Source organism: Chrysoperla carnea, chromosome 5, assembly GCF_905475395.1.
Source record: "Chrysoperla carnea chromosome 5, inChrCarn1.1, whole genome shotgun sequence".
NCBI lineage: Eukaryota > Metazoa > Arthropoda > Insecta > Neuroptera > Chrysopidae > Chrysoperla > Chrysoperla carnea.
In genome coordinates this window covers 74,442,457-74,469,903 of record NC_058341.1, presented here as the reverse complement: position 1 = coordinate 74,469,903, position 27,447 = coordinate 74,442,457, and the positions used below count along the sequence as shown (strand labels likewise).

The following is a 27,447-nucleotide window of genomic DNA, read 5'->3' as shown; positions in this document are numbered from 1 at the left end:
GATTAATAAAATAGCCCACTAGAGTTCACTGCTGTTGTCAACCAAATGTCATCGCTTTAACTTTTCTTCTCTTTTAAAAATTTTTGGGCATGTTTTAATGATTTTTACCATATAAACAGTTAACCATTTTTTAATTGTGCATTTTCATTTTAATTGCAAACAAATATAAACAAGATAAATCAATAAATTTATGATTAATTAAAATGTAAAAACCATTTTTAAAACAAAATGTGCGTATGTTCAATTTATTGATTCGATGTTTTTCACGTATGCTTATAATAAATATGAGTTGAATTCTGTACATAATTAAAAGTCCGCACTCAAAAACTAATATTTTTTCCAGTGTTTTTCTTTTTATTTATTTTCATATTTTAAAACTATGCCTAAATGCTTAAAATAATTTCGATTGAATAAAAAACAAAACGTAAATATATATTAAAATGCTTGGTATTCAGTATAAAATGGTAAATTACTTAAATATCTGAAATTTGTATGTTTCAGACTTTGTTAATTAATTATAAAGTTGCAAGATAAAGTTAATTGAGGGGGGTTGAAGACACAAATGGGCCGTTTTGTAATGTATGAAACGTTATTAACAAGATATAATAGTTGTAAAATAAAATTTAGAGGAATACTATTACGATTACGATTTCAAAATGAATTTAACAACAAAACAAACACATCATTATTATTACTGGGTCAATAATTTATAATTATTAATAAATAATAAAAGAAAACAAAACAAATAATTATAATTAAATTTAGTGTAGCGTTACGATAGCATGTTACTTCTAAGTGCCTTAATCGTTATTTCAATTGATATCACGATCACCTGCGGATCAAATGTAACAACTGGAACAACATCTAACGTTGGATACTACAATAGTGATTACATTACAACCACAAATAGTATGGGTCTCATTGAGGAATCTTCACCGAAACCAGATGATGATTGGGAAAGTGGTAAGATATCACATTTTTTATTTTATTCTATTAACTATGCGTTCAGTAAATCGCTTGTTGGAAAAAAACAACATGTAGTCGATTTCTCTACGCTTCTTCATGTTTTTTTGGAGTGCTGAATACGAATTTAAAGTATATCAATAAAATTTCCTAGAATGTACCAAGATATTCGCATAATACTCCAGTAAACGAGGAAAAAAAAGACGAAATCTCTAAATTTTAACCAATATTACCGATTTTGATGAAAATTGGGGAATAAGCTTTGTTTACACTCTAGATCAAAAGTTACATGGTGCCGAGTGGTGCTTTTGCCCAGGGGGTGTAAAAATATATGTTGAAAATGAAAACGGAAATCGATGAAGGGATGAATTCTCAGTAAAAAAGTGTCATTTAAATATATTTCGAAAAGTCAACACTTTCCGAGTTATTGGCGATTGAAATTAGGAGTATTTAATGTTAAATAAGTGAAAAATTTGATGTTTTTTGAAAAAAAGTTTACATCATACACTTTTTAAAGTACTATATAAAAAACCTTGAAAAGGAACAAAAATTTCAAGTCATTTGCACAAAAATTAACGGAGTTATGATGAACAGAAAGTTGCTCGTACCATTTTTTTATGTTTTATTAAGCACAAAAACTGTTGATTTTACCACGAAAACTAAAATTAATGCTTGCTGCTTTCCAATTTACTTTATTTAAGTACTGAAACTACTACTACTTTATCTTAAATACCTCGAAAAATAATAAAGTCATCAAATAAAGTATTGAAGATAAAATATTTCGCAGAAAAAGAGCTAAATTCTTGTCCTCTAAACTTATTTTGTAACTTTATTATTTTTCGAGTTATTTAACGATAAAGACATTTTTCTTGCATTTAAATTCCAATATTTTAGAAACTGCTAAAACTTTTTGAGCATGTTGTCAGTACCTAAATAAAGCAAATTGTAAAGCATTAATTTTAGTTCCCGTGGAACATTCATCATTTTTTGTGCTGAATAAAACATAAAAGAAAGATACGAGCAACTTTTTTTTCATTATAACTCCGTTAATTTTTATGAAGATGAAACTTTTTTCATTTTCATGGGTTTTTATGGTACTTTAAAAAGTGTATGATAAACTTTTTTTAAAAAACTTCAATGTTTTCAATTATTTGACGTTAAATACTCCAATAGTCGTTGCCGTCAAAAAGGCAGTTGTATTCTACTAGTTGTATCTCAACAAATATCGCTCGAAAACGAATAAGTACTGTAATCTTTTCCTCTATTTATAAGCTAGATTTTCTGTATACAATTTTTTCTCGTGAGATGTCAATTTTTCTTGTTATTTAACAAAAACTGATGAAAAACGTGATTTTTTCAATGAAACTCAATCGCGTATTTCAATCGCCAATAACTCTACTGTCATTTTTATTCTAACCCACCCCCAGGAGCTATAAAAATGAATTTAGAGGTTTAATCCTCGTTTACTGAAGTATAATAAAACAGTGAAAAACTCATAAACATTTATTATTTTCAATAACATTTGGGTTTTTACAAATTTATAATGATGTACAGGAGTTTCGTATATTCATGAGAGGAGAATACATTTTTTTGCTAGCTTCCGTTCACTTTTATTTTTCACATTTTAGAGGCGTAGATAAAGTTTTGTACGATATACGTGTAATAACGCATTATTAACACGTACTTCTGCAAAAGTCCAGTTAGCGCTACGTACTCGTTGTGCAAGTTTCGCATGCGTACGTTAAAAATACTCTTACCCCACTAGTGTCGGAAATAACTATTGCAGCGCTTGGCAGGTATTTAAGTTTAAAAAAATAGCCTGTACTTAACATAAATCGACATAAATCGATCTTTGTTAAGAGTCGCTATATTTATGACAAATGATTAGAAATTGTATATTAGTGTCGTCAAGTCTATGACTTCTTGTTAGTCAAATTAAATAATATTCCATTAAATAACTTCAAAAACTTTAGTTGCGAAAGTGAACTTGTTCTTCTTTCACGACTTATTATGTAAACAACTTTTAAATTTGGTATTTTCCAGAGGGAAAGTAAATGTGATTCGTGAATGCAACAAAATTTTTGTATTTGACGATAACAAAAATTGAACGGAAGCGATAATGATAATGTCAGCTAAACTAATTTATATTATTACTTATACAAGGTGTCTTTTTTAAGTTGCCATATGCTTGAAACTCGTCGAAATGTGCGGTCTATAGGTGCATCTCTTACGCAGACATTAAACTTTACTTAGGTTTTCAAGCCCTATGAAAAGCTCACTCTGTTCCATAACTGGCAATCGATAGATGAACACTTTAAATAAGGAAGTTGTTATTTATTAATTTAAAAAGTAACTTTTTTTGTTCGAAACATTTTTCTGCATCCATACAGTTTAGGCAAAAATTAACTGAAAAGTTGTACCCAAAATTGTTTTTTCGTATCAAAATTGTTATTTCGTATAATTGTTTCTGCGAAATCTAGGCACTCTTCAAAAAAAATTTTCCAAAAAATTTAATAAAAGTGGTTTATTTTTCTATAAAGACCATTTTTTAAAAATTAAATGATCAAACGCATATAAAAGCTAGAATTTTTCTTCCAATTACTGTCTAAACTCTTCGATTTACAAAAAAATATTTCAAACAAAAAATTTTTGCGTATTTACAAAGAACAATTTTCTAATTTATGGCGTTCATCTAGTCTTTGCCAGGTATGAATCAAGGTGAGGCTTTAATTGAACCTGAAAACTTCGATTGAATTCGATGCCGGTATACGATGTGTGTCTTTGAAACTAACATTTTATGTTGGAAGCATTTACCTGTATTAAATTTATTTATCGAGTTTCAAGCATATGTTAACTTAAAAAAGACATCCTGTATAAATGAACAAATGACATTTTTCATAATTTTCGTGACCTTAGACTATTACAATATTCAATAAATTATCTGCTTATCCATGAAAATTTGTTTTATCGAAATTTATGTCTGAAAATGAAATCAAGCACTAAATTATTCCGATGTAGGTGACATAAGATGGATGGAATATTTTGAATGTTTAGTTAAGGTATTTCTAACAACATGCGCCTAAAAATATTTTGCACGAAAAGTTTCAAATAGTTAATTTTTAACGATATAAAGTTGTAAACAAATTGAAACATTGACTGTCTCTGTTAGCTGCTATTGAATCCATACTCTTTTAAAAATATTTCCAGTTCGTGTTCTTGCTGTAAAAATAAGTTTGCATCAAAAACTAGATTTATGTAAATAAACAAATTAGGGATATTGGAGCTAAAATTTTATCGTTTAGTTTATAAAAAAACAAAGATTATTTTTTGACTAATATTTTGTCTAATCCAGAAGTAAATTTATAAGCGGCAACGTTGTTTTTACGAATTATTCATTATGCGCATAACGTCAAGCGCCCCAATTTTTAAATGTACAGATATACGAGAAATTCATTGAAGTTTTTTTTTATTTGCGTTTTATAAATTATACACCTCTATGTCGCAGTTGATTCATTTTTGAAAAACTTTATAGTTGTTACTCATAAAAAAACAATATAAAAATATTCGCCAGTCAAATCCTACATTAAAATCGCAAAGCTCGATGTAAAGCTACTTTTTTAGTATGTTATTTGGACCCCTTGGAGGAGTGTTTTGCAAGCAAAAAAAGTTGTGCTTCCTGCGTAATACGTGAAAAACTGCAAAATTTTCGAACTTTTTCCAGTTTTTGTAGTTCAATTCAAAAAATATAACCTTTTGGCATAAAATGCTAGCATTATTTTGAAAGTACACTAAATTTGATCCTATTAAAGCCACAGTTCCGTATGTCTAATAGTTTTTGAGATTGACCCTTCAAAAATTTCAGAAACGTTAAGACCTCGCACAAATTAGATGTAATCTGCATTTCGGTAAAACTTTTTTAAATTTTGGCAAATGATAGTTTAAGTCATTCTGAATAAAAGTTCCCATGGTCACAAGTCATTAAAATGACAGGATTTCAAGTTATCGCTAAATTAAAATTGGAAAATGTACTCATTTGTATAAAAAAAATTAATGTAATTTAATTGTGAAAAATCATGTACGTGTATATATGTGGCTGAAAATATTGATCTTAAAACTTCACTTTATATATATCGAAAAATGTCAAATTTGATCATTCTTGGCTTATTTATACTTAATATATATTGATTCACTGCACACTTAACACTGCTTCTTTGAATTTCGTAACATATTCTTCAAAAAAACTAATTAAAAAACAAGTGAAAACAAACTATTGACTGAGTTAATTGTTGAAATACCATGCATAGTCAGTGTTGATTTCTTTATCACATAACACATACAGATACGTGACACATATATAACTAATAAAGTATAGTACATATGTAAATGACTTTATAGGTTTCTGCATTACCGACCGACATTTAGTGTATAGTTTGTACACATATTATAAAATTTCCGCCTAATTGGCGCCCTCACGAGTAAACAGTGATGTTTACGAAAAAATGTTTCAAACAAAACAAGTTGTTTAATTTTTGATAAGGAACATTTTTTACATTTAAACTTTTGTTCTATCTCTAACGGTTTATAAGATTGGTCCTACGGACCCAAGACCCAATTGACCTATGATGCTCATTTACGAACTTGACCTCACTTTTTACGTCCTGAGTACGCTGTAAAAATTTCAGCTCGATATCTTTTTTCGTTTTTGAATTATCGTGACCACAGACGGACGGACGGACGGACAACCGGAAATGGAATAATTAGGTGATTCTATGAACACCTATGACAAAATTTTTTTCCTAGCATCATTATTTTTAAGCGTTACAAACTTGGGACTAAACTTAATATACTATGTATATTTCATATCCCACCAAAAACATAAATGTGTAGAAAGGCGTAGATGTAATAAACTCCCAATAAACTCAATTACGTCAGCCCAAAAAAGTTGTGAAATCCCGTAGAGAAAAAAATTCTTCGAAAAAAAATTATAAAAATGGCATAAATTTATTGAGTAACTTTTCCGTAAAGAAACATTAAAGTATTACATTAGCAACTTTTCGGTGACTTCATACCTACACGCACCTGTATAGGAGAACAAAAGAAAATCGTTAACCCCCTACTATCTCCCTCCTCCCCTCTAATGTTATGACGTTATAATTTTTTCACAACTTTTATTAAACATCAAAATTTAAATTTAAACAATCAAAGTATTCTTTAGATTAAAGTCAAGCACCTACTTAACAAAGGCCTAATTTTTTTTACTAAAGTACGAAAATTATTGGTTTAAATTTCTTGTGTAAGTTTCTCCTTAGTACGTATTTATTTAATATTTTACTTCGCAAGTTTTTTTTATTTTTAGATTCGTTTTTTGTATTCCGAAAACTTGCGAAGTAAAATATTAAATAAATACGTACTAAGGAGAAACTTACACAAGAAATTTAAACCAATAATTTTCGTACTTTAGTAAAAAAAATTAGGCCTTTGTTAAGTAGGTGCTTGACTTTAATCTAAAGAATACTTTGATTGTTTAAATTTAAATTTTGATGTTTAATAAAAGTTGTGAAAAAATTATAACGTCATAACATTAGAGGGGAGGAGGGAGATAGTAGGGGGTTAACGATTTTCTTTTGTTCTCCTATACAGGTGCGTGTAGGTATGAAGTCACCGAAAAGTTGCTAATGTAATACTTTAATGTTTCTTTACGGAAAAGTTACTCAATAAATTTATGCCATTTTTATAATTTTTTTTCGAAGAGTTTTTTTCTCTACGGGATTTCACAACTTTTTTGGGCTGACGTAATTGAGTTTATTGGGAGTTTATTACATCTACGCCTTTCTACACATTTATGTTTTTGGTGGAATATCACTTCTTTTTGCCAGGCAATAGTATTTAAGTTGAAAGTGTTTGTAACAATTTTAACTCACCATTATGAATACATTGAATTACTGTTGAATACTGAGCCTCGTACGTCAAGAAATATGCCGAACAATTGTCATCAAAATTGTGTTATTTATAAATATTATAATGAAAATTTCATTTTGATTTAACTGATATTGATTATTATATAATACATTCTATATAATTTACGCCTAATTTGCGTCCTCGTGGGTAAACAGTCATGTTTTCGAAAAAATGTTTTATGCAAAAGTTGGTTATTTCTTTATAAGGAATATTTTTTACATTAAAATTTTTGTTATATCTCTAACGGTTTACAAGATGGGTTCCACAGACCCAGGAATCAATTGACGTATAATGATCATTTACGAACTTGACCTCACTTTTTACGTCCTGAGTACGCTATAAAAATTTCATCTTAATATCTCTTTTCGTTTTTGAGTTATCGTGTTGGCAGACAGATGTGCAGACGGACAGACAGATATTATGTAACTGCAAATATTTAGGCCTTATTTATGAGTAATACGCACAGCTTGATTTCATATAATAGTTCTGCACATGGATTGATCCTGAATATTACAACGGCTCATACAGGGGCCTTATATTTTGTAAGTGCGCATATTTGGGTCTTATATTTTGGTATTGCGCACACTTTGATCCCATATAATTGTTCTGCGCATGGGATAATCTGGAATATAACAACTGCGCACACATTGACCTTAAATTTTGTAAGTGTGCATATTTGGGTCTTATATATTGGAAGTACGTACAGATTAATCACAAATTATAGTTCGGCCCATGCATTTATCCTAAATCTTACAACTACGCATACGCTGAATTTATATTTTGTTACTGCGCGTATGTAGGCCTAATATATTGCTAGTGCACGCATGTGGATTACATGAAATATTACTGCGCATGGGTTGATTCTAAATATTACAACTGCGCAAACAGGGACTTTATATTTTGTAAATGGGCATATTTGGTCCTTAAATATAGAAAATGCGCATAAATTAATCTCAATTTATAGTTCTGCGCATGCATTTTACCTGAATCTTAGAACTTCGCATTAGCTTCATTAATATTTTGCTACTGCGCATATGTAGGCCTTATATATTGCTAGTGCGCTCATGTGGATTACATGTAATAGTACTACGCATGGGTTGATCCTGAATATTACAACTGCGCATACAGGGACTTTATATTTTGTTAGTGCGCATATTTGGGTATTATATCCGGGAAGTGCGCACAGATTAATCAATAATTACAGTTGTGCGCATGCATTTATCCTGAATCTTGCAACTGCACATACGCTAAATTCATATTTTGTTACTGCGCACATGTAGGCCTTAAAAATTGCTAGTGCGCGCACGAGGATTACATGTAATAGTACTGCGCATGGGTTGACCCTCAATTCAAGCAAGTCTCTGTCGAATGTCCAAAATCGCATCTTTCTATAATTTAGAAGTCCCTTAGAATCGGTATAGCTGAATCATTTATAGATAAATCAATTATAGTGGAAGTGATGGAAAAATAATAACGCCACTAACCTTACCATGTTTTGTTATCAAATCTAAACGTGTATACAAAATTTCAACTCAATTGGTTGAAGATATCTGCTTTAAAATTGAGTAATAAGATTCCCCCCCCCCCCATTTAATAAAATATGGCGGAAGCGACGAGAAAATTCGATTAAGTCAACCATAAAAATTCAATGTCATTCAAAGTCAGCGTGCTTACAAAATTTCAACGTAATCGATTGAGGGTGTCGGCTTCAAAATTGGGTTGCAAGATTATTTATTGTTGAACATAACAATACCATTGTTTTTAAGAAAATAAAATTCGTTGTCATAGCAACGGTTACTTGTAAACACTACAAGACATATAAGCAAAATGGTTTAAAACTTCTTGTGAAATTATATTTATACTTTTTTTAAATTTAAGGACAAAAATAGTTGGATTTTGCATTAACGAAAAAAACAGGACTGGTTATTTACTTTCTCGAGGGAAAATGATTGTTTTTTCGAAAAAATGTTTCAAACAAGAGTTGTTTATTTTTATGTAAGGAACATTTTTTACATTTAAACTTTTGTTCTATCTCTTACCGTTTTTTCGAAAATTGCAATTTAATATTTTACTTTATTTGCTCTTCACGGGAAAACAATTACCTTTACAAAAAAAATTTTCATACAGATTTGTTTAATTTTATGCAAGGAACATTTTTTGCATTTAAACTTTTGTTCTATCTCTTACCGTTTTTGCTATAAAAGCAAATTAAAATTTTCCTAATTAATGTGACAAAATCATTTTAATGTGTTTTCTACATGGTACTTTGAATATGATATGGGCTTATACTTTCGATATATTTTATTTAATTTTTATAATGTTTTGAGTTGGAAATATTGAAATACACAATTAATTTTTGATTATTTATTTAATATTTATTCAAATTTAATCAATATTTAATTAAAATTATATAAATAACAAATTTTTAAGCGTATTTAAGTTTTCCCATACAAATTGTATAGGAAAAAAAACTAGCTTTCTGATTGGTTCATATTTTACCATGTATTTTTAAATGGGGTAAAAATGCACCTTTAATTAGCGAAATTTCCCATTTCCCGTTAAAAATTTTGATATTTGGAAGTTTTTCTGGGGTATGATTTTTCTCTAATTTATTTAAATGAAAACCGCATCTTTATACCATTTCTCAGTTTTGCTGTGAATTTATATTAGTCAGCAACAAAATTTCGGGGCGTGGCCGTTTTTTGACGCGTTATTGCTCGGAAACGATGAGAGCCGTGAACGTGAGCTTTGATTTACGGCGTCCCAGGGTAAATATCTACTTAAGTTGAAAGTTTCAACATTATGGCTCAAGTAGTTTCTGAGATATAAGGGTGTGAAAAAGGGCTACTTTATGTCCTGTATATATAGTCACAACAAAAACATTGACATTTCACATATACATCATCATACATCATCATACATTACCCTTTCAATTTTCCATTTTACTTATCTACGCTAACGCACTGTTGTGCTATATGATATGCATTGTATAACAACACCCTTACATCAAAAAACACGTATGCATGTTGTTATACATATCTGTATATGTATTTGCCTATACACACATAGGCAATATATTTTACAAATGAGTACATTTTCCAACTTTAATTTAGCTATAACATGGAATCCTGTCATTTTCATGACTTGTGTTTTTTTAGAATGACTTAAACTATCATTTGCCAAAATTTGAAAAAGTTTTAACGAAATGCAGTGTGCGAGGTCTTTTGAGTTTTGCTTTCGTTAATCGTTAGAGATAGAACAAAAATTAAATGTAAAAAATGTTCCTTATACCAAAATAAACAACTTTTGTTTGAAAAATTTTTTTCGCAAGAATCATTGTTTTCTCGTGCAGGGGCAAATTAGGGCAAAACTTTGGTGTCCATTTTCAGCAAAAATATAAAAGATAGAGAGATGAAAATTTGTAGGTAGCTTCAACTTGCAAGCCTTATGATAAATTTATTAAAGAAATCAAAAAAGGGAATAGAAATCTAGAAAATACTTCGAAAAATGTTTAAAATTTTAGACAACTAGTACAAATGGCGGCCGGAAGGTGATATAAAGCGCTTTTTTGATATGTTATTTTGACACCTTAGGGGGGTGTGAAAAAAAAGTTATGGTATTTGCGAAATACGTGAAGAACTACAAAATTATCAGAATTTTCGCAGTTCAATACTAAAACTATCACTTCTTCCTAATAACATGAAATTGTGGACATTTTGTGAAAAAAAAGATTACAAAGTGATTGAGTCTATTGACATTTATTGACACTCATTTACACAGTTATTAGGTCACGAAAAATTAAAATTTACTCTTTTTTGAGGGTCCCGGTTGACCATTTTTTTGAGACAACTCTTCTTTAGATAACAATCCTTCTTCAATAGTTATACGTTTGTCGATGTGTTTTTCTGACGATAAGCTCCGTACTTTATCTTTTCGTTTGAAGCTAACTTTCCCAAACGAGTTTCCAACGACCTGTTTCACTCCATAAGTCAATTGTTTATTCTTTTTTTCACATAATGCCCACAATTTCATGTCGGGTTTTTTTGTTTTTTACGATTACAAAAGAATTACGGTTTACAGACCCTGTTTTACGCTTAAATGAAAGATAATTACATTTCAAAAGTCCATAGTTTTTTTTATTAATCTGCGAAAACTGAAAAAGATCGAAATCTGCGAAAACTGAAAAAGGGAAAAATTATGCTCTTTTTACGCATAATATTTTACTTACAAAATTTTTTTTGTAACTTCATTAATTTTCGAGTTATTTAACGATAAAGACATTTTTTTGCATTTAAATTCCAATATTTCAAAAAATTTTAATCCGAAACTGTTAGAACTTTTTGAGTATATTTTCAGTACCTACCTAAATAATAAATAAAGTAAATTGGAATGTGGTAAGCATTAATTTTAAAAATTCAGTAAGGAAAACATTGTGTAGCTTTTTATTTTTTTCACGGTCGGGTGTCTCTTAGTACGATCCGCACCCATCGCACTCCCCTAGCTACGCCACTGATAACAGCAAAATAAATCAATTGTTTAAATACTTTACATATGCTTGAAGGCACAAAGTTCTTTCAAGCTTATTCTGTTGTAAAATCAAGAAATTTGAGAAAAATTGCATCTTATATATTGGGCTATTTTAAACATTTTTTGTTTCGTGGAATTTTTTCTTAAAACTCTCTGTTTTTAATCCCCGAACGAAAAAAAGGGGTGTTATAAGTTTGACCGCTATATGTGTCAGTCTGTCTGTCTGTCTGTGGCATCGTAGCGCCTAAATGGATGAACCCATTTTGATTTTTTTTGTTTTGTTTGAAATGTAATTTAATAGAGAGTGTTCCTAGCTACGTTTCAAGTGCGAATTTAGGGTTCCGTACTCGAAAAAATTAAAAATTGGCGATGATAATCCAAATCAGCTCAGTTTGGAAAAGGCTTTAAGGAAAAAGGCAATTTAATGGGGAGTGTTCTTAGTTAGGTTTCAAATGCGAGTTCAAAGTTCCGTACTCGAAAAATTTGTCGGGGGTTTTTTAAATTTTGTAAATTTCACTTGTTGAAATACAAGAAGAAACGGAAAACCTAATTTTGATGAAAATTTGGTATTGTCAAAATTAACGATTATTGTATGGATTCGATTAAATATTTGATTTGATATTTATTGGATCTCATATTTTTGGCCATTTAAAATCATTTTTGTCTCTTGACTTTTCTCCTTACCTCACCGTTTTTGAGATATCAATGCAGGATTAAGTGCTTTAGAAAAATAAATCCACCCCCCACTAAACCCAATTTTTACTCCTACCTGTTGGACAGTCCACGGCTTGACTTTCGGCCTTTAGGCCTGGCCATCGACCTGACTGGAGCCTTAGGTAGTTTAAAATGGTTTAGATAAAAAATATTAGCCTTTTTTATGAGGATCAACTCTCTAATTTAAAATGTTAATCTATGTCTTACCGTTTAGGATCTAAATTGGCTATTAACTAGGTCCAATCTTATTGATTTCAGAACATGACGCCCTCTATCAAACTATGCAACTTTTGTTTAATTATTTTTTAATTGTTTAAATACAAAACGATCTATTAGTCATTATACACGAAAATGACTCATCTGATGTATATCAGCGATTATAAAACGGATTAGTACGTACCCTTTCCACTCTACGTTAACCTTCAATAAAATGCATGGTTTTTATTTTCGGGAAAAATATGACTAAAAGAACACAACTAATATTGATAAAAAAGTATAAAATTTATTGAATATTCATTTTACAACAAAAACAGAAGAGATTCGTTTACAAAATTATTTTTTTGGATGTATTAAATCATTTAAAATCTTTCTTTGTTTTAGTTTGCTTTTTACAAGAATTACGAGTTCTTATTGCCACGAAATCAGCTATCATTTTATTGTATTCATCCACAGACATTGTGCGAGCAACTTCTATTTTATAGAGATGATTAACCGTTTGACCGGTACTTCTGTTACCAATTTCAGTTTGTTCATTCGATTTAAAATACATGTATCCGCTATTACTTTGATAGGGAATTAATTTTGAAATATTTCTACCAATATCCATAATCTTGTTTTGATCGGCTGCTGGACCACAATAAAATCTAATGGTACCATGTTTATGCTGATACCATTTAAGTGTTTTATTTTTATAGTTGGTTGAACATGTAATGTCGTAGACACCAGTTAGTTGACCTTCATCGTACAGTTTACAACAATTTTCCCACACATCATCTAATTTTGATTTTACTATAAACATCAGCCATTTTCCTCCATTTTCAATGCCATCCTTATATTTGGATTGTATGACAGTGTTCGAATGAGTTATTGATTCGACATCAAATATTTCTGTTGGTTTTAATTTTCTAAAAATAAAATAAACAAGTGAAAACAAACAATTGACTGAGTTAATTGTTGAAATACCATGCATAGACAGTGTTGATCTATCACATTACACACATATACATAACTGATATTCCCATAATTACATACTATACAATTTACGTCTAATTTGCGCCCTCTCGGGTAAATAGAGATATTTACGAAAAAATGTTTCAAACAAAAGTTGGTTATTTTTTTATAAGGAATATTTTACACTTAAACTCTAACGGTTTACAAGATGGGTCCTACAGACCCAAGACCCAATTGACCCTATGTTGCTCATTTACGACCTCACTTTTTACGTCTAAACATGCTATAAAAATTTCAGCTTGATATCTTTTTTCGTTTTTGAGTAATCGTGAGGACAGACGGACAGACAGACGAATGACGACAACCGGAAATGGACTAATTAGGGGATTTAATGAACACCTATACCAAAATTTTTTGCTTAGCATCAATATTTTTAAGCGTTGCAAACTTGGGACTAAACTTAGTATACCTTGCATATTACATATATGCATGGTTTAAAAACTCGTTAGCAGAATAATTTTAATAGTAATAGTTCCTCCTCATTAAAACTTTCAGTCCCAAAATGATTTCCCTATCTGTCATCAGTGGGATTAAAAATTTTTTCCAAATTTGGTTCTTGAAACAGTTTTTTCAAAATGATTCTTTTTGTATATTATTTAAAATCAGAAACCTTTCAGAGGGGGAAATAACTGAAGGGGAATAGGCAATAATTCGATTGATATATCGACGTCCAACCTAAATCGCTAATGATAGAGGTTTGAAATCTCGAAAGGATATTGATTTTATTTATACTGTAGGTGACATTTAAAAAAGAATTTCCCCGAAAATTCGAAATTCATCCCCCAAAATGGTGAAGTAGGGGATGAAAGTTTGTATGAAAATATATTATACAAACCGTAATTTTTGCGTAGCCATGGTAGGGAAAATAAAATCGATGCCAGAGCTTCCAGTGAAAAATTTTGGCGTTAAAGGAGGCTGTTATGACTAATTTGCAATTCTTTACATGTTAATGTTATAGAAAATGACAAATTTAAATTATTGAAAAACACTAATTAATTAAACTTAATGCATTAAAAATTGTGAAAATAAGAAATCAAATTGCACAAATATTATTTTTCACCTGTAAATTATCATAATTATTTATTTAAATTTGTGAGACAATAATATTAAATTTTCAATATTAGTCATAAATGCAATCCATACTTATATTTACACACAATTATATATGCATTCATACAATTCTATAATTAAAGCAGTGTATCGTTACCATGGAAACGCCTTCAAAAAAACTCACACACGATGCGAATAGAATACTACATTATCAGCGAATAACATGAGCTGTATTTCATTTTCAAAAAAATTTGGTTTTCCTACCAAAAATAAAAATCCGTTAAAAATTGAAACCGTCATTTTTGAGTTCACTACTTAACCGATTTTAAAAATTCTGTCACCTGTAGAATGTTATATTATAGTGTGATCAAATTAACTTTTTGAATTTTTTAATTCTGATACAAATTGAAGAAACTAAAATCGAACATTTTTTGATGGTCGGAAAGGGTCCAAAAAAAATGGTAAAGTGGCCTAATCCGGTCTTTCGCGTCAGACATCGACGGATTGAGTTAAAAATAAAAAACCTGAGAAAAATGAACTGCGAATGAATCCGATTGGTCCATCGATGTCCCCTCAAATTGCAAAAAACCGTCGATTTTGATCGAAATTTCAAAAATTCATAACTCTTGTTGTTTTAAAGATTAAAAGCTGATATTTAAATAGATTGTAGCTTTTGTGCTAATGAAGTATCACACACAATTTCAGCAAGATCGAATGTATACTTTTTGCAAACCGCGGCTAAATGCAAAAAAAAGGACTTTTGTAAAATACTCCTAAAAAAGTTGTGGTGCGGTAACGGTTCTGTCTCTTAATAATTGCTCCCAATACTCCCATCCTATTTTTAATGTTGTAATTTAAAATAATAGTACCTAATTTAAAATAATTATTTTAGTAACTTTTACTAAAGATAAGAGGTTGGAACTTATTTCTTCTGGTAGGTATTTCTTTAACTATTGAAGCATATGATCACGTAATAATTCATTCAGCTACGGTTTGCAAAAAGTATACATTCGATCTTACTGAAATTGTGTGTGATACTTCATGGGCATAAAAGCTACAATCTATTTAAATCTCAGCGTTTAATCTCTAAAACAACAAGAGTTATGAATTTTTGAAATTTCGAGCAAAATTGATGGTTTTTTGCAATTTGTGGGGACATCAATGGACTAATCGGGTTCATTTGCAGCTCATTTTTTTCGTCTTTTTATGGCTCCTAAGCTTATTAAAATGTTTTTTATTTTTAACTCAATCCGACGGTGTCTGACGCGAAAGACCGGATTAGGCTAATTAATCTTTTTTTTTTTTGGACCCTTTCCGACCATCAAAAAATGTTCGATTTTAGTTTCTCCAATTTGTATCATAATTATCTACTTAATTCAATTTTTTTCTCCGAACTCAGAATTAAAAAATTCAAAAAGTTATTTTGATCACACTATTATTAAATTTTTTAAAAAAAAATTTTTTTTGTATCCCTAACCGTTTATGACTCGTACGACTATGACGATTTACTTATTGATTATCTGACCGAAATCTCTTCTAATATTTGTTTAAACGTAAATACTAATTCAAATTAAGATGATCCTTTCTGTGGGCTGTGTTATGCATTTTGTTTAAATATATCCCCATAATTAATGGCCCACAATAAAAATAATTTTTACTTAAAATTTTTTTTTCTTAAATTAATATTTATGAAGTTATAACTCGTTTAATGTTGCAACCACCGTGTGCAAAGTTAATAAAAAAGAGATATGCATAATGTAATGATAAAAATTCAATCAATATATAGAAAAATATTAATGATAGTAACATAATTAGCAATCAATAATTTGCCTTCTTACTTGCTAAACCAACGGCTATCCGCTGAAATTTTTTTACGATTAAAAAAATTGGTCAAAAAAAGACAGGAAATTTAATTATCTACAGCAAAGGTTATTCACCTTGTTTGTCCGAAAAGGTTTTTCTCAAAATGGCAGCACTTCCTCCCTTCATATTTGTAAGGATTTTGTGCATTTACATTCGGTGCTTGACATTATACCTATTTAAAAAAAAAAACTCCTGTAATTTAGTGCAATTTTTATTCTCAAATTTTTTAAGTAGTTGTAATGTAATATTGAACGCGTAATAACTTCAAAAATATTAATTTTAGAAAAAAAAGTTTATAGTAAGACGCCAGTCAAATCCTACATAAAAATCGCAAAATGCGATGTAAAGCTACTTTTTTAGTATGCTTCCTGCATAATAAATGAAAAACCGAAAAATTTTCGAACTTTTTTCAGAATTTGCAGTGCAATTCAAAAACTGTGTGCTTTTTGACATTAGTTGCCATTATCATTTTGAAAGTATACTAAATTTGAAACAATTTAAGCCGATCTAAAGTTCCGTATGTCTAATAGTTTTTGAGATATGATGCTTGGAAAATTTCAGAAATGCTAAAATTTTGAGTTTTGCTTATGCTAAACCGTTAGAGATAGAAGAAAAGTTTAATGGTCAAAAATGTTCCTTATACCAAAATAAACAACTTTTGTTCAAAAAAATGTTTCGTAAACATCATATCTCAAAAACTATTAGACATACGGAACTGTAGATAGGCTTAAATTGTATTAAATTTATTATACTTTCAAAATGTTAATGGTTACTAATGTCAAAAAGCTCACAATTTTTGAATTGCTCTGCAAAAACTGAAAAAAGTTCGAAAATTTTTCGGTTTTTCATTTATTATGTTGGAAGCATACTAAAAAAGTAGCTTTACATCGCATTTTGCGATTTTTTTCAGTTTTTCTCGTATTATTAGAAGAGATATCGGTCAAATAGTCAATAATTAAATAGTAATGGTCGTATAAATCGTAAACGGTTAGTGATACAAAAAACATTGTTGAACAAAAATGATAAAAAATTTAATTATCAACAATAAAGGTTATAACCATTTTTGGTATAAAGTTCATGATTACGGAAATATAGGCCGAAACGTTTTTCAGAGGATGGCACTTCCACCCTCTTTTTTTGTAAGGATTTTGTGCATTTGGATTCAGTACGTGATACTGAACCTATTTAGAAAAAAAAATAACTCCTTTAATTTAATGCCGAAAAAAAATCTATTTAGTCTGAAGTATAAATAAAATTTTCTGTTTCAATAATTATAACAAAAGAAATATAAAGATAAAGTTCAAATTTTGCCTAGTCTTCAAGTATTTTAAGTATTACCTATAGAGATTGTTTACACTTTGGTCAATAAATTATATAAATAAATATACTAAAACACTTTAGCATTGTTTAGTGTAGGCGCTGCGCTGAGTGGCTTTTGTATGCATTTACAAATTCCATCGAACAAGAAATGTATTTCGACTTATTTTGATCCAATGCATCCGAATTTTCAACTTGCTCATCGCTCAGAATGGTGGGAAAACTATTTGTTTATACGACCATAGCTCCTAAACTTTTGAAAATTTTACGAAATAATTTTGTCCATTTTATTCTACTTAAACAAACAAATTTTTCTTTTTTTACTCGTTTTTATACGACCAATAGAACTGGAAATAAGGTTAAATTGTAAACAAAAATGATAATGCATATGGTCGACGCGCAGCGCTTGGTCTTATTGGCCAATAAATAATATTTTTGTACTTTTTAAAGGTATATGAGTCTATATTATTATAAGTTTATCTTTTTTCCGACCCGCTATTTGTTTATAAATCGAAAGCGAGTCTTTAACGAAAGAAAATTTCACATAATTATATATGAGAAAATTTCAAATTTGTTCTAGTATAAGAATTTTTTTTTTCAAATTGAAACTTGAGTTATTGTAACCGAACGCGATTGTATGATGAAATTTTACGTAAATCGGAAAAAACTGATAAGGCCAAAATTTTCGAGGTTTTTCTTATTTTTCGGCATGATACGGTCGTTTGCCGAGTTCGAAAACTTGGATTTAACATTGCCCCTATATTGCAAACAACATATCAAAAAATACCTGATTTGATGCAACGTTCAACCCCTCATGTTTAATTTGATTGAATCAGAATTGATTTATAAATTCGCGTTCGGTTGCAATAACTCAAGTTTTAATACAGATATTTGAAAAAATCAAAAAGATTCTTAAACTAGAACATATTTGAAATTTTTTCATATATAATTATGTGGGGTTTTCTTTCGCTAAGGGCTTCGACTTATAAACTAATAGCTGGCCGGGAAAATGATAAAACATTAAAATATAGACTCATCATACCTTAAAATGAGTACCCTAACCTAAAGTATAAAAATATTATTTATTGCCAATCTACGGACGTTTCAAATCAAGCGCTGTGCGCCGACCTTATGCAATATGTTTACAATTTTTGTTTACAATTTTAACCATATCTTTGGTTCTATTGGTCGTATCAAGACGAATAAAAGAAGAAATATTTGTTTTTTCAAGTAGAATAAAATAGTACGAAATTGTATCCTAAAATTTTCAAAAGTTAGGAGCTATGGCCGTTACGAACATTAATTTTTTTATAACAAATCCTCCCTATTAGCGACGAGCAAGTTGAAAATTCGGATTCATCGGGTCAAAATACGTCAAAGTACTCTCCTTGTTCAATAGAACCTGTAAATGCATATGAAACCCACCCAGCGCCTGCACTAATTTAAAAATAACGCAAGTTAAGATAATATGACAGTATGGAGGCTCACAGATAATTTCTTTTTATACCATGTATATGAAACATATCATAGTATATTAAGTTTAGTCCCAAGTTTGTAACGCTTGAAAATATTGATGTTACCAACAAAACTTTGGAACAGGTTTTCCTAAAATCACCTAATTAGTCCGTTTTCGGTTATCTGTCCGTCTGTCTGTCAACACGATAACTCAAAAACGAAAAGAAATATCAAGTTGAAATTTTTATAGCGTGCTCGGGACTTAAAAAGTAAGGTTGAGTTCGTAAATGAGCAACATAGGTCAATTGGGTCTTGGGTCCGTAGGACTGTTAGAGATAGAACAAAAGTTTAAATGTAAAAAATGTTTCTTATAAAAAAATAAACAACTTTTGTTTGAAACATTTTTTTGTAAACTTCACTGTTCACCCGCGAGGGTACAAATTATATGCAATATTTTTAGTATGTATTATATGGGAATATCAGTTACATGTGTGTGGCTGTCTAAAAGTGGATATCTTTCTGTATTTACATGATAATTCTATACATGGTATTTCAACAATTAACTTAGGCAATTGTTTGTTTTCACTTTTTTTTTTCAAATTTATTAAAAGATCGTTATTTTGTATGTTAAGAGAAAATAATGAAATTTTTTTACCACACCGTTTATGTATTAAAGCCTGAATGGTTCACTGTCAATTATGATAAGGTGGCGCTACACTAACTTATTTTTAAATGTGTAATAGCCACAAGTATAAAACTAACTTTTAAAAGTCACTAGTTCACTTTCAACAAGTGCACTTGTGACTTGTGGCATTATTAAATCCGGACATAAAATTATTAATAATTCCAGACAGTTTTGGTAGTGTCTAATTAAAGGATTGTCTTTCCATAATGCCACAAGTCACAAGTGCACTTGTTGAAAGTGAACTAGTGACTTTTTTAAAAGTTGGTTTTATACTTGTGGGTAGTACACATTTAAAAATAAGCTAGTGTAGCGTCACTTTCTCATAAATTGACAGTTAGCCATTCAGGCTACCGTATTTATGAAATATAATTCATTAAAATTATGAAAAATGGGCTCTTATGATTATATTTGTTCAATTTTATAGTAAATGGTTTGTGTATGCAAAATTGGTAAAGTTCACCTCTATAAAAAACATCTTAATGTTTTAAATAGCATTCAAATGAATTTTTATTGAATTTCAACATGATTTACCGTAAAGTTTTTATATCATGTATATGAAAAATATCAAGGTATACTAAGTTTAGTCACAAGTTTTTCAGGATTGTCAGTGCCCATTTTCGCATTTTTTTCGAACTTTAAATAATTAATATCTCTGAAACTACCAGTTTTAGAGAAAACTTGTAAGAGACCTTCCGAATTTCCGAGGCGTAATAAATAATTTTCGAAATTTTATTAAGGAAAATCGTTAATAAATTTAATCATTAATGGGACAATTTGAAGAGAATCGCATAAAAAATCGAAGTGGAATAGTTATTTGTACTCATGCGCCAATTCGCACTGGACTATAATGTGTTTTAGTATGTTTATTTATATAATTTATTGACCAAAGTGTAAACATTCTTTATAGGTAAGGCTTAAAATACTGTCCGTTCGAAAATACAAAGTCTGCGCTTAAGACATGATGAAAATTTCATGGCTATTTCTAATCAATTTATTTTTAAAATGGGATTTTTGCAGGCAATTTTATAGTATTATTTTCATAATTAAATTATCTTTCTTCTGATATCAATTTTGATTGGTTAACAGATCGGTGTATGAACAGGTAAGTTAGATCCGTGCGCAGGAATTATCCAAGTTCAAACTTTTGCTCGTCTTTTTCATTCGTCGCTGTTGTCACAGAAAATTGTCAGAACGCGAAGCATTTGGTAGACATTTGAAAACTCCCCGTTCGCAATTCGTTGTCGCCAAAATTGAACTTCGTTGACCAGATATCACGGGAATAATTTTGCAAAATTGAATATTCTAATTCAAAAAATCGAGCAAAGAATTTTCATACAAATTTTTCAAGAAATTTTTTTGCTAAGAAACAAGCAAAATTTGAGAAAATATTGCGGTGTTTAAAAAATCGATTTGTAATCTTCAACTGAATCAGTCTGTCTATTCCAGCGTTGAGTCTGTTATGACGCGAACCTTGGCTTCCACAATTCTATGTCGTATTCAGCGCAGATATCGCTTATGATTTTGAAAATTTTTCTACTCTTCTCTAACGTTTCCTCTTCTTTCACTCAAAATATGTTTTGCAGCATTAGCTAGTTTTATAGCTTGCCAAGAAGTACTCGACTCAAAGATAAAGTCAAAGAATGTATCGAGCTTAAAATATGCATGAATATCTGATTCGTCAGTGGAAATGGGTCTCATAAATGGATGCATTTACAGGATTATATTGATAATTCAAAATTTATGTGGACAGATTATCCATGGGAGGGACTTGGGCCCCCAAAACCTCTCCCATGTGCACAGGCCTGAAGTAACTCAATATAGTTAACTACACCCATCAGAAGAAATATAATTTAATTACGAAAATAATGGTATAAGTTAGCCTTTAAATAACCGTTATGAAAAAAAACTTGATTAAAATGTATTTAATTAAAAATAGCCATGAACACTTTTCGATAGGGAAGCTATCATAGGCGTGTTTATCAAACTTATAAGCATTCGTGGAAATGTCACTTCCAAGTAAAAAGATAAATAACTCACTCTACAATCTACATTTTGTTGTTTCGATGCTAGTGGAGAGTCGTTATTTATACCTCGGAATCCAGGAATAGTCAATGAATATTTATAAAAGCTATTCGACTGCATTGTTTGAAGCATACTTAAAGAAGTTAAAGAAAAAACTTATGCGATCTTTACCATGGAGTGGGAGCCACCCCTTTTCGGTGGCGGAAAAGTTTAAGTTAAAAATGACAACGGAAATCAATAGAAGGATAAATTCTAAACAAAAAAAGTCATTTGAGCATATTTCGAAAAGTCAACAGTTTTCGAGTGTTTGGCAATTGAAATTCGGAGTATTTAACGTCAAATAACTGACAAATTTAAAGTTTTTTGAAGAAAGTATATCGTACACTTTTTAAAGTAATTTACAAATCCATGAAAATGAAAAAAATTTTAAGTTATTTGCATGCAAATTGGTGGAGTTATAATGAAAACAAAGTTTATTGGAACTTTATTTTTATGTTTTATTCAGTACAAACACTGTTGAATTTATCACGGGAACTAAAATTAATGCTTGCCGTTTCCCAATTAACTTTATTCAGGTACTAGCAACATGATCAAAAAGTTCTAGCAGTTTCAGGCATACATTTTTTGAAATATTGCAATTTAAATGCAAATAAAATTTTCGAAAAATACAAAAAAAATTTCTTTTCACCTAAATAGCGCCCTCTTAAGAACGATTCAGATAAAAGTTGTTAATTTTTTTATAAGGAATAATTTTTACATTTAAACTTTTTTTCTATCTCTAACGGTTTTCAGGTACTTTTTATTTGATTGAATGAGCAAAAAAATTCGATTTTAAAATTTGCATATCTCGGCCAATTTTGAAGCTAGAAAGTCGAAACTAAATCGAAAATGTGCAAAAATACTTCTACTAGAACTTTTTTTTATTGTATAGTTTTTGTAACTTGTAAAAACTGTTTAAAACTCCCCCCCAAAAAATGGGGGTTAGATACGTCCCTGAGAGTTTGACCTTTTCTTCAACCTAATAAACAACTGTGGAAAATCTCAAAGATGCATAAATTTTTTCCTTTTATAGGCCGTCCAAAATAACTGAAAATAAGCGATTTCATGAATTTATTCAAAGACAAAAAAAAAGGAAGGTTTCGGCATCTAGTTTAAGACCACTAACGCGCAGTCTCAAAAGTGTTATGGCTGCGTTAATTAACGCCATGTATAAAAATAAAAAACGATATTTGGCCAATATCTCAGAGACCATGAACTTTATGAAAAATAGTTTCAAACAAAAATTGTCGGAAATTTGTTTTCCTAAATAAAATGTAGAATCAAAAAATTTGATATCTTCAACCATTTTCCCGAAAATCGGGAAAAACGGCCAAATATATATATTTATATGCTAATTAACAGTATCTTGAAACTAATTGATTTTATAAAAAAAATTTCCAAACAAATGTTGTTGGAAATTTTTTTTCCTAAAAAAAATGTAGAGTGGACAATTTCGATATACATTTTTCGTGAATTATATGTAAAAAGTCCTGAATTTAATACTCGGGGGTTTTTGAATTCGCTGATTGCGAATATGACGATAAAAATATTCCAAAGCGCACCCGGAGGTCGGTTAGCCCTGATATCGACGTCGTCTATAGCAATTACTACCCGGTCTTTGGCCGGAGTAAAATTTAGGCACCTTTATCTCGTTATCTACATCATCGAATGTCGTGAAGCAATAGTTCTGATAATAATTTTAAATATCATCAAGATCCTCATCAGAACTAGGTTGCTAAGAATTTAAACAATCGTAACCTTTGCAGTGTTGACAAAATTTGTTACATTTTAAAACTTATTTTCGACAACCACATCTTCAAGATAACTACAAAAAAACCTTATATATCACAATCACCTACAGGTGCGCTCTGATAGTTTTTATACCATGTATATATGAAATATACATAGTATATTAAGTTTAGTCCCAAGTTTGTAACGCTTAAAAATAATGATGCTAGGAAAAAAATTTTGTAATAGGTGTTCATAAAATCACCTAATTAGTCCATTTCCGGTTGTCCGTCCGTCTGTCCGTCTGTGGACACGATAACTCAAAAACGAAAAAAGATATCGAGCTGAAATTTTTACAGCGTACTCAGGACGTAAAAAGTGAGGTCAAGTTCGTAAATGAGCATCATAGGTCAATTGGGTCTTGGGTCCGTAGGACCCATTCGTAAACCGTTAGAGATAGAACAAAAGTTTAAATGTAAAAAATGTTCCTTATCAAAAATTAAACAACTTTTGTTTGAAACATTTTTTCGTAAACATCACTGTTTACCCGTGAGGGCGCCAATTAGGTAGAAATTTTATAATATGTACTATACTTGATTATCAGTTATGTATGTGTCACATGTTTGTATGTGTAATGTGGTAAAGAAATCAACACTGACTATGTATGGTATTTCAACAATTAACTCAGTCAATTGTTTGTTTTCACTTGTTTATCGTTATATTCGCAATCAGAGATTTCCAAAACCCCCGAGTATCAAAATTCAGAACCTTTTACACATAATTCGAGTAAAATGATTTTATAATTCATGAAAAATATAAATAAAATTGATCGTTTTGAAAACGGCTAAAAAATCGAAAATGTTCACTCTATATTTTTTTTAGGAAAAAAATTTACAACAACTTTTGTCTGAAATTTTTTTTTTATAAAATCAATTTCAAGATATTGTTAATTAGCATATAAATATATATATTTGAAGATATCAAATTTTTTGAGTCTACATTTTATTTAGGGAATAATTTTCCGAAAATTTTTGTTTGAAACTATTTTTCATAAAGTTCATGGTCTCCGAGATATTGGCCAAAAATCGTTTATTTATGTATACCTAGCGTTAATTAACGCAACCCTAGCACTTTTGAGACTGCGCGTTAGTAGAGTCTTAAACTAAATGCCAAATTTTTTTTAGTTTTTTTTTTTTTTTTTTGCCTTTTAATAAGTTCACGCAAAAACATTATTTTGAGCGGATCAATACATATTTACTTTAAGGATGTTCCAGCATGGTATTTGCAGTTTCTATGTTAAAGCAATGGTACAATTTTTTTTTCGACAGAATTTAACGAAAAATTAAATTTAAGAATTTAATAATGCTTACTATTAATTCCCAAAGTTTCAGAAATTTTGACCGTTTAAAATGGGAAATAATTATGCCAACGTCCCAATTTCGATCAATTTACGTCAAAATTAATATCTCGAAAGTGAAAATTAATTTCTAAATTTTTTTTTTTGAATTGTATTGTATAAACATTTTTTTCTACTTTTTCTTCAATATATAATAATATCATAAAAAATAGTTAGAGAGACCGGACATTTTACATGATTTAAATGGGACATGACCCTCAAAATCGCGAACGTTGGCTTTAAATATCTCGCGATCTAAACGGTCAAAAATTATGAAATTTTAGGAATTCATAAATAAAGCTATTATAAACCCGAGAAAAAAAATTCGGCCAAATCTGTCGAAAAGTGATTTCATGCTGGTACTACCTTAATTGTACAAAATACAGAACAACAAAATTAAATAAAAAATCATGGTAAAAGAGAAAAAAGTTTTGCATCTGAAATTTTCCACAGTTGTTTATCAGGTTGTAAAAACTTCGTACCAAAAAATCGCCCACTCAGGGGGGTTGGGGTTATTGAGGATTTTAATCAATGTTTTACAAATTACAAAAAAACCATGCATCAAATAAAAAATTAAATCAAAAGTATAGTATTTTCTAGAATTTTTTCCGTTTTTCGAAAATGTTTCACAAGACCACTAGATGAAGTTACATACAAATTTTCAACTCCGTATCCTTTATAGTTTTGGGGAAAATAAACATCAAAGTTTTGTACTAATTTGCGCTCTCACGAGTACAAATATTTCAAATAAAAGTTGAAAATTTTTTTGATAAGGAATAGCTTTTACATTTAAACTTTTGTTCTATCTCTAACGGCTTCCAAGATAGGTTCCTTTTCATTTGATTAACTCAGCATAAAATACACCATTTTAAAACTGACATATCTTGGTCAATTTTATAGCTAGAAATACTTCTACACTACAGAGAATTTATTTCTGCATTAAATTACAGGAGTTATTTTTTATTTAAATAGGTTCAGTATCATGTACTGAATGTAAATGCACAAAATCCTTACAAAAATAGGCGGTGAAGCGCCTCCATTTTAAGGAAAACCATTTAAGACTATATCTCCATAACCGTGCACTTTAGACCGAAAATAGTAATAACCTTAATTGTAAATAATTAAATAACCTACCTTTTTTGTAAACAAATTTTTTTTTTTTTTTTTTGTAATATGTATTGTTAATACAGTAGAATCTCGAGAACCTAAACTTCGGTAACATAAAAACCTCTGTTACTTCAAAAAATACTATGTTCCCTTCCCATCAGAGCCCAAAACCTCTATAACTTAAAATACGCAACCTCTATAACTTAAATAAATAATCTCTGTATAGGCCCTCAGTAACTACATAGAAACATGTACATACCTCTATATTAACTAGGGTACATAGAAACATGTACATACCTCTATATTAACTAGGGTACATAGAAACATGTACATACCTCTATATTAACCTTTACCTATCATAGACACTTGATAACTTAAAACCTCTATAACTTAAAATATTTTGTGTTTCCCTTGGACTTTAACTTATCGAGATTCTACTGTATGTTATTTGGACCCTTTAAAGAAGTGTGAAACCACATTTTGCAAGCAAAGAAAAAGTTGTGCTTCCTGCATAATACTCGAAAAACTGGAAAATTTTCGGCCATTTTCAGTTTTTGCAATTTAATTCAAAAACTGTGAGCTTTTTGACATTAGTTGCCATTATCATTTTGAAAGTATACTAAATTTGAAACAATTTAAGCCGATGTCTAATAGTTTTTGAGATATGATGCTTGAAAAATTTCAGAAATACTAAAATTTTGAGTTTTGCTTATGCTAAACCGTTAGGGATAGAACAAAAGTTTAAAGGTCAAAAATGTTCTTTATACCAAAATAAATAATTTTTCTTTTTAACATTTTTCTTAAACATCATTGTTTTCTAGTGCAGAGGCAAATTATGCCAAAACTTTGGCGTCCATTTTCTCCAAAAATATAAAAGATGGAGGGGTGAAAATTTGTAGGTAGCTTCAACTTGCGAGCCTTATGAAAAATTATTGAAAAAAATTTTCAAAATTTTCTACACCTGGTACAAATGGGGCTGAGTAGCGATACAAAGCTGCTTCTTTTTGCTTTCGAAACATATTTTCAAACTTTTCTAAGTGGTCCAAATAACACACCAAAAAGCAGTTTTATATCGCTACTCGGCCCCATTTGTACCAGGTGTCGAAAATTGTGAAAATTTTTCGAAGTACATATTTGCAAGAAAACTTTTTGGATTTTTTCCAATAATTTTTCATATGGCTCGCACTGTGAAGCTACCTACAAATTTTCATTCCTCCATCTTTTATATTTTTGGAGAAAATGGACACCAAAGTTTTGGCATAATTTGCCTCTGCACGAGAAAACAATGATGTTTAAGAAAAATGTTAAAAAGAAAAATTATTTATTTTGGTATAAAGAACATTTTTGACCTTTAAACTTTTGTTCTATCCCTAACGGTTTAGCATAAGCAAAA

At 29.8% G+C, this 27,447-nt stretch overlaps 1 protein-coding gene across 4 annotated transcripts in view; it reads left to right on the top strand.

The window, feature by feature from the left end:
- Window positions 1–244: 244 nt before the first annotated feature.
- Window positions 245–27,447, top strand: part of LOC123299605 (blood vessel epicardial substance-like) — a 63,796-nt gene continuing 36,593 nt past the window's right edge. For 3 of the 4 annotated variants that reach the window (XM_044881868.1, XM_044881867.1, XR_006535349.1), the window contains exon 1: window positions 245–963. In XM_044881868.1, coding sequence (XP_044737803.1) covers window positions 783–963 — 181 coding nt within the window. In that variant the 5' untranslated portion in view covers window positions 245–782. The remainder of the gene's footprint in view (window positions 964–27,447) is intronic. The other variant, XR_006535350.1, reaches the window with a different exon arrangement.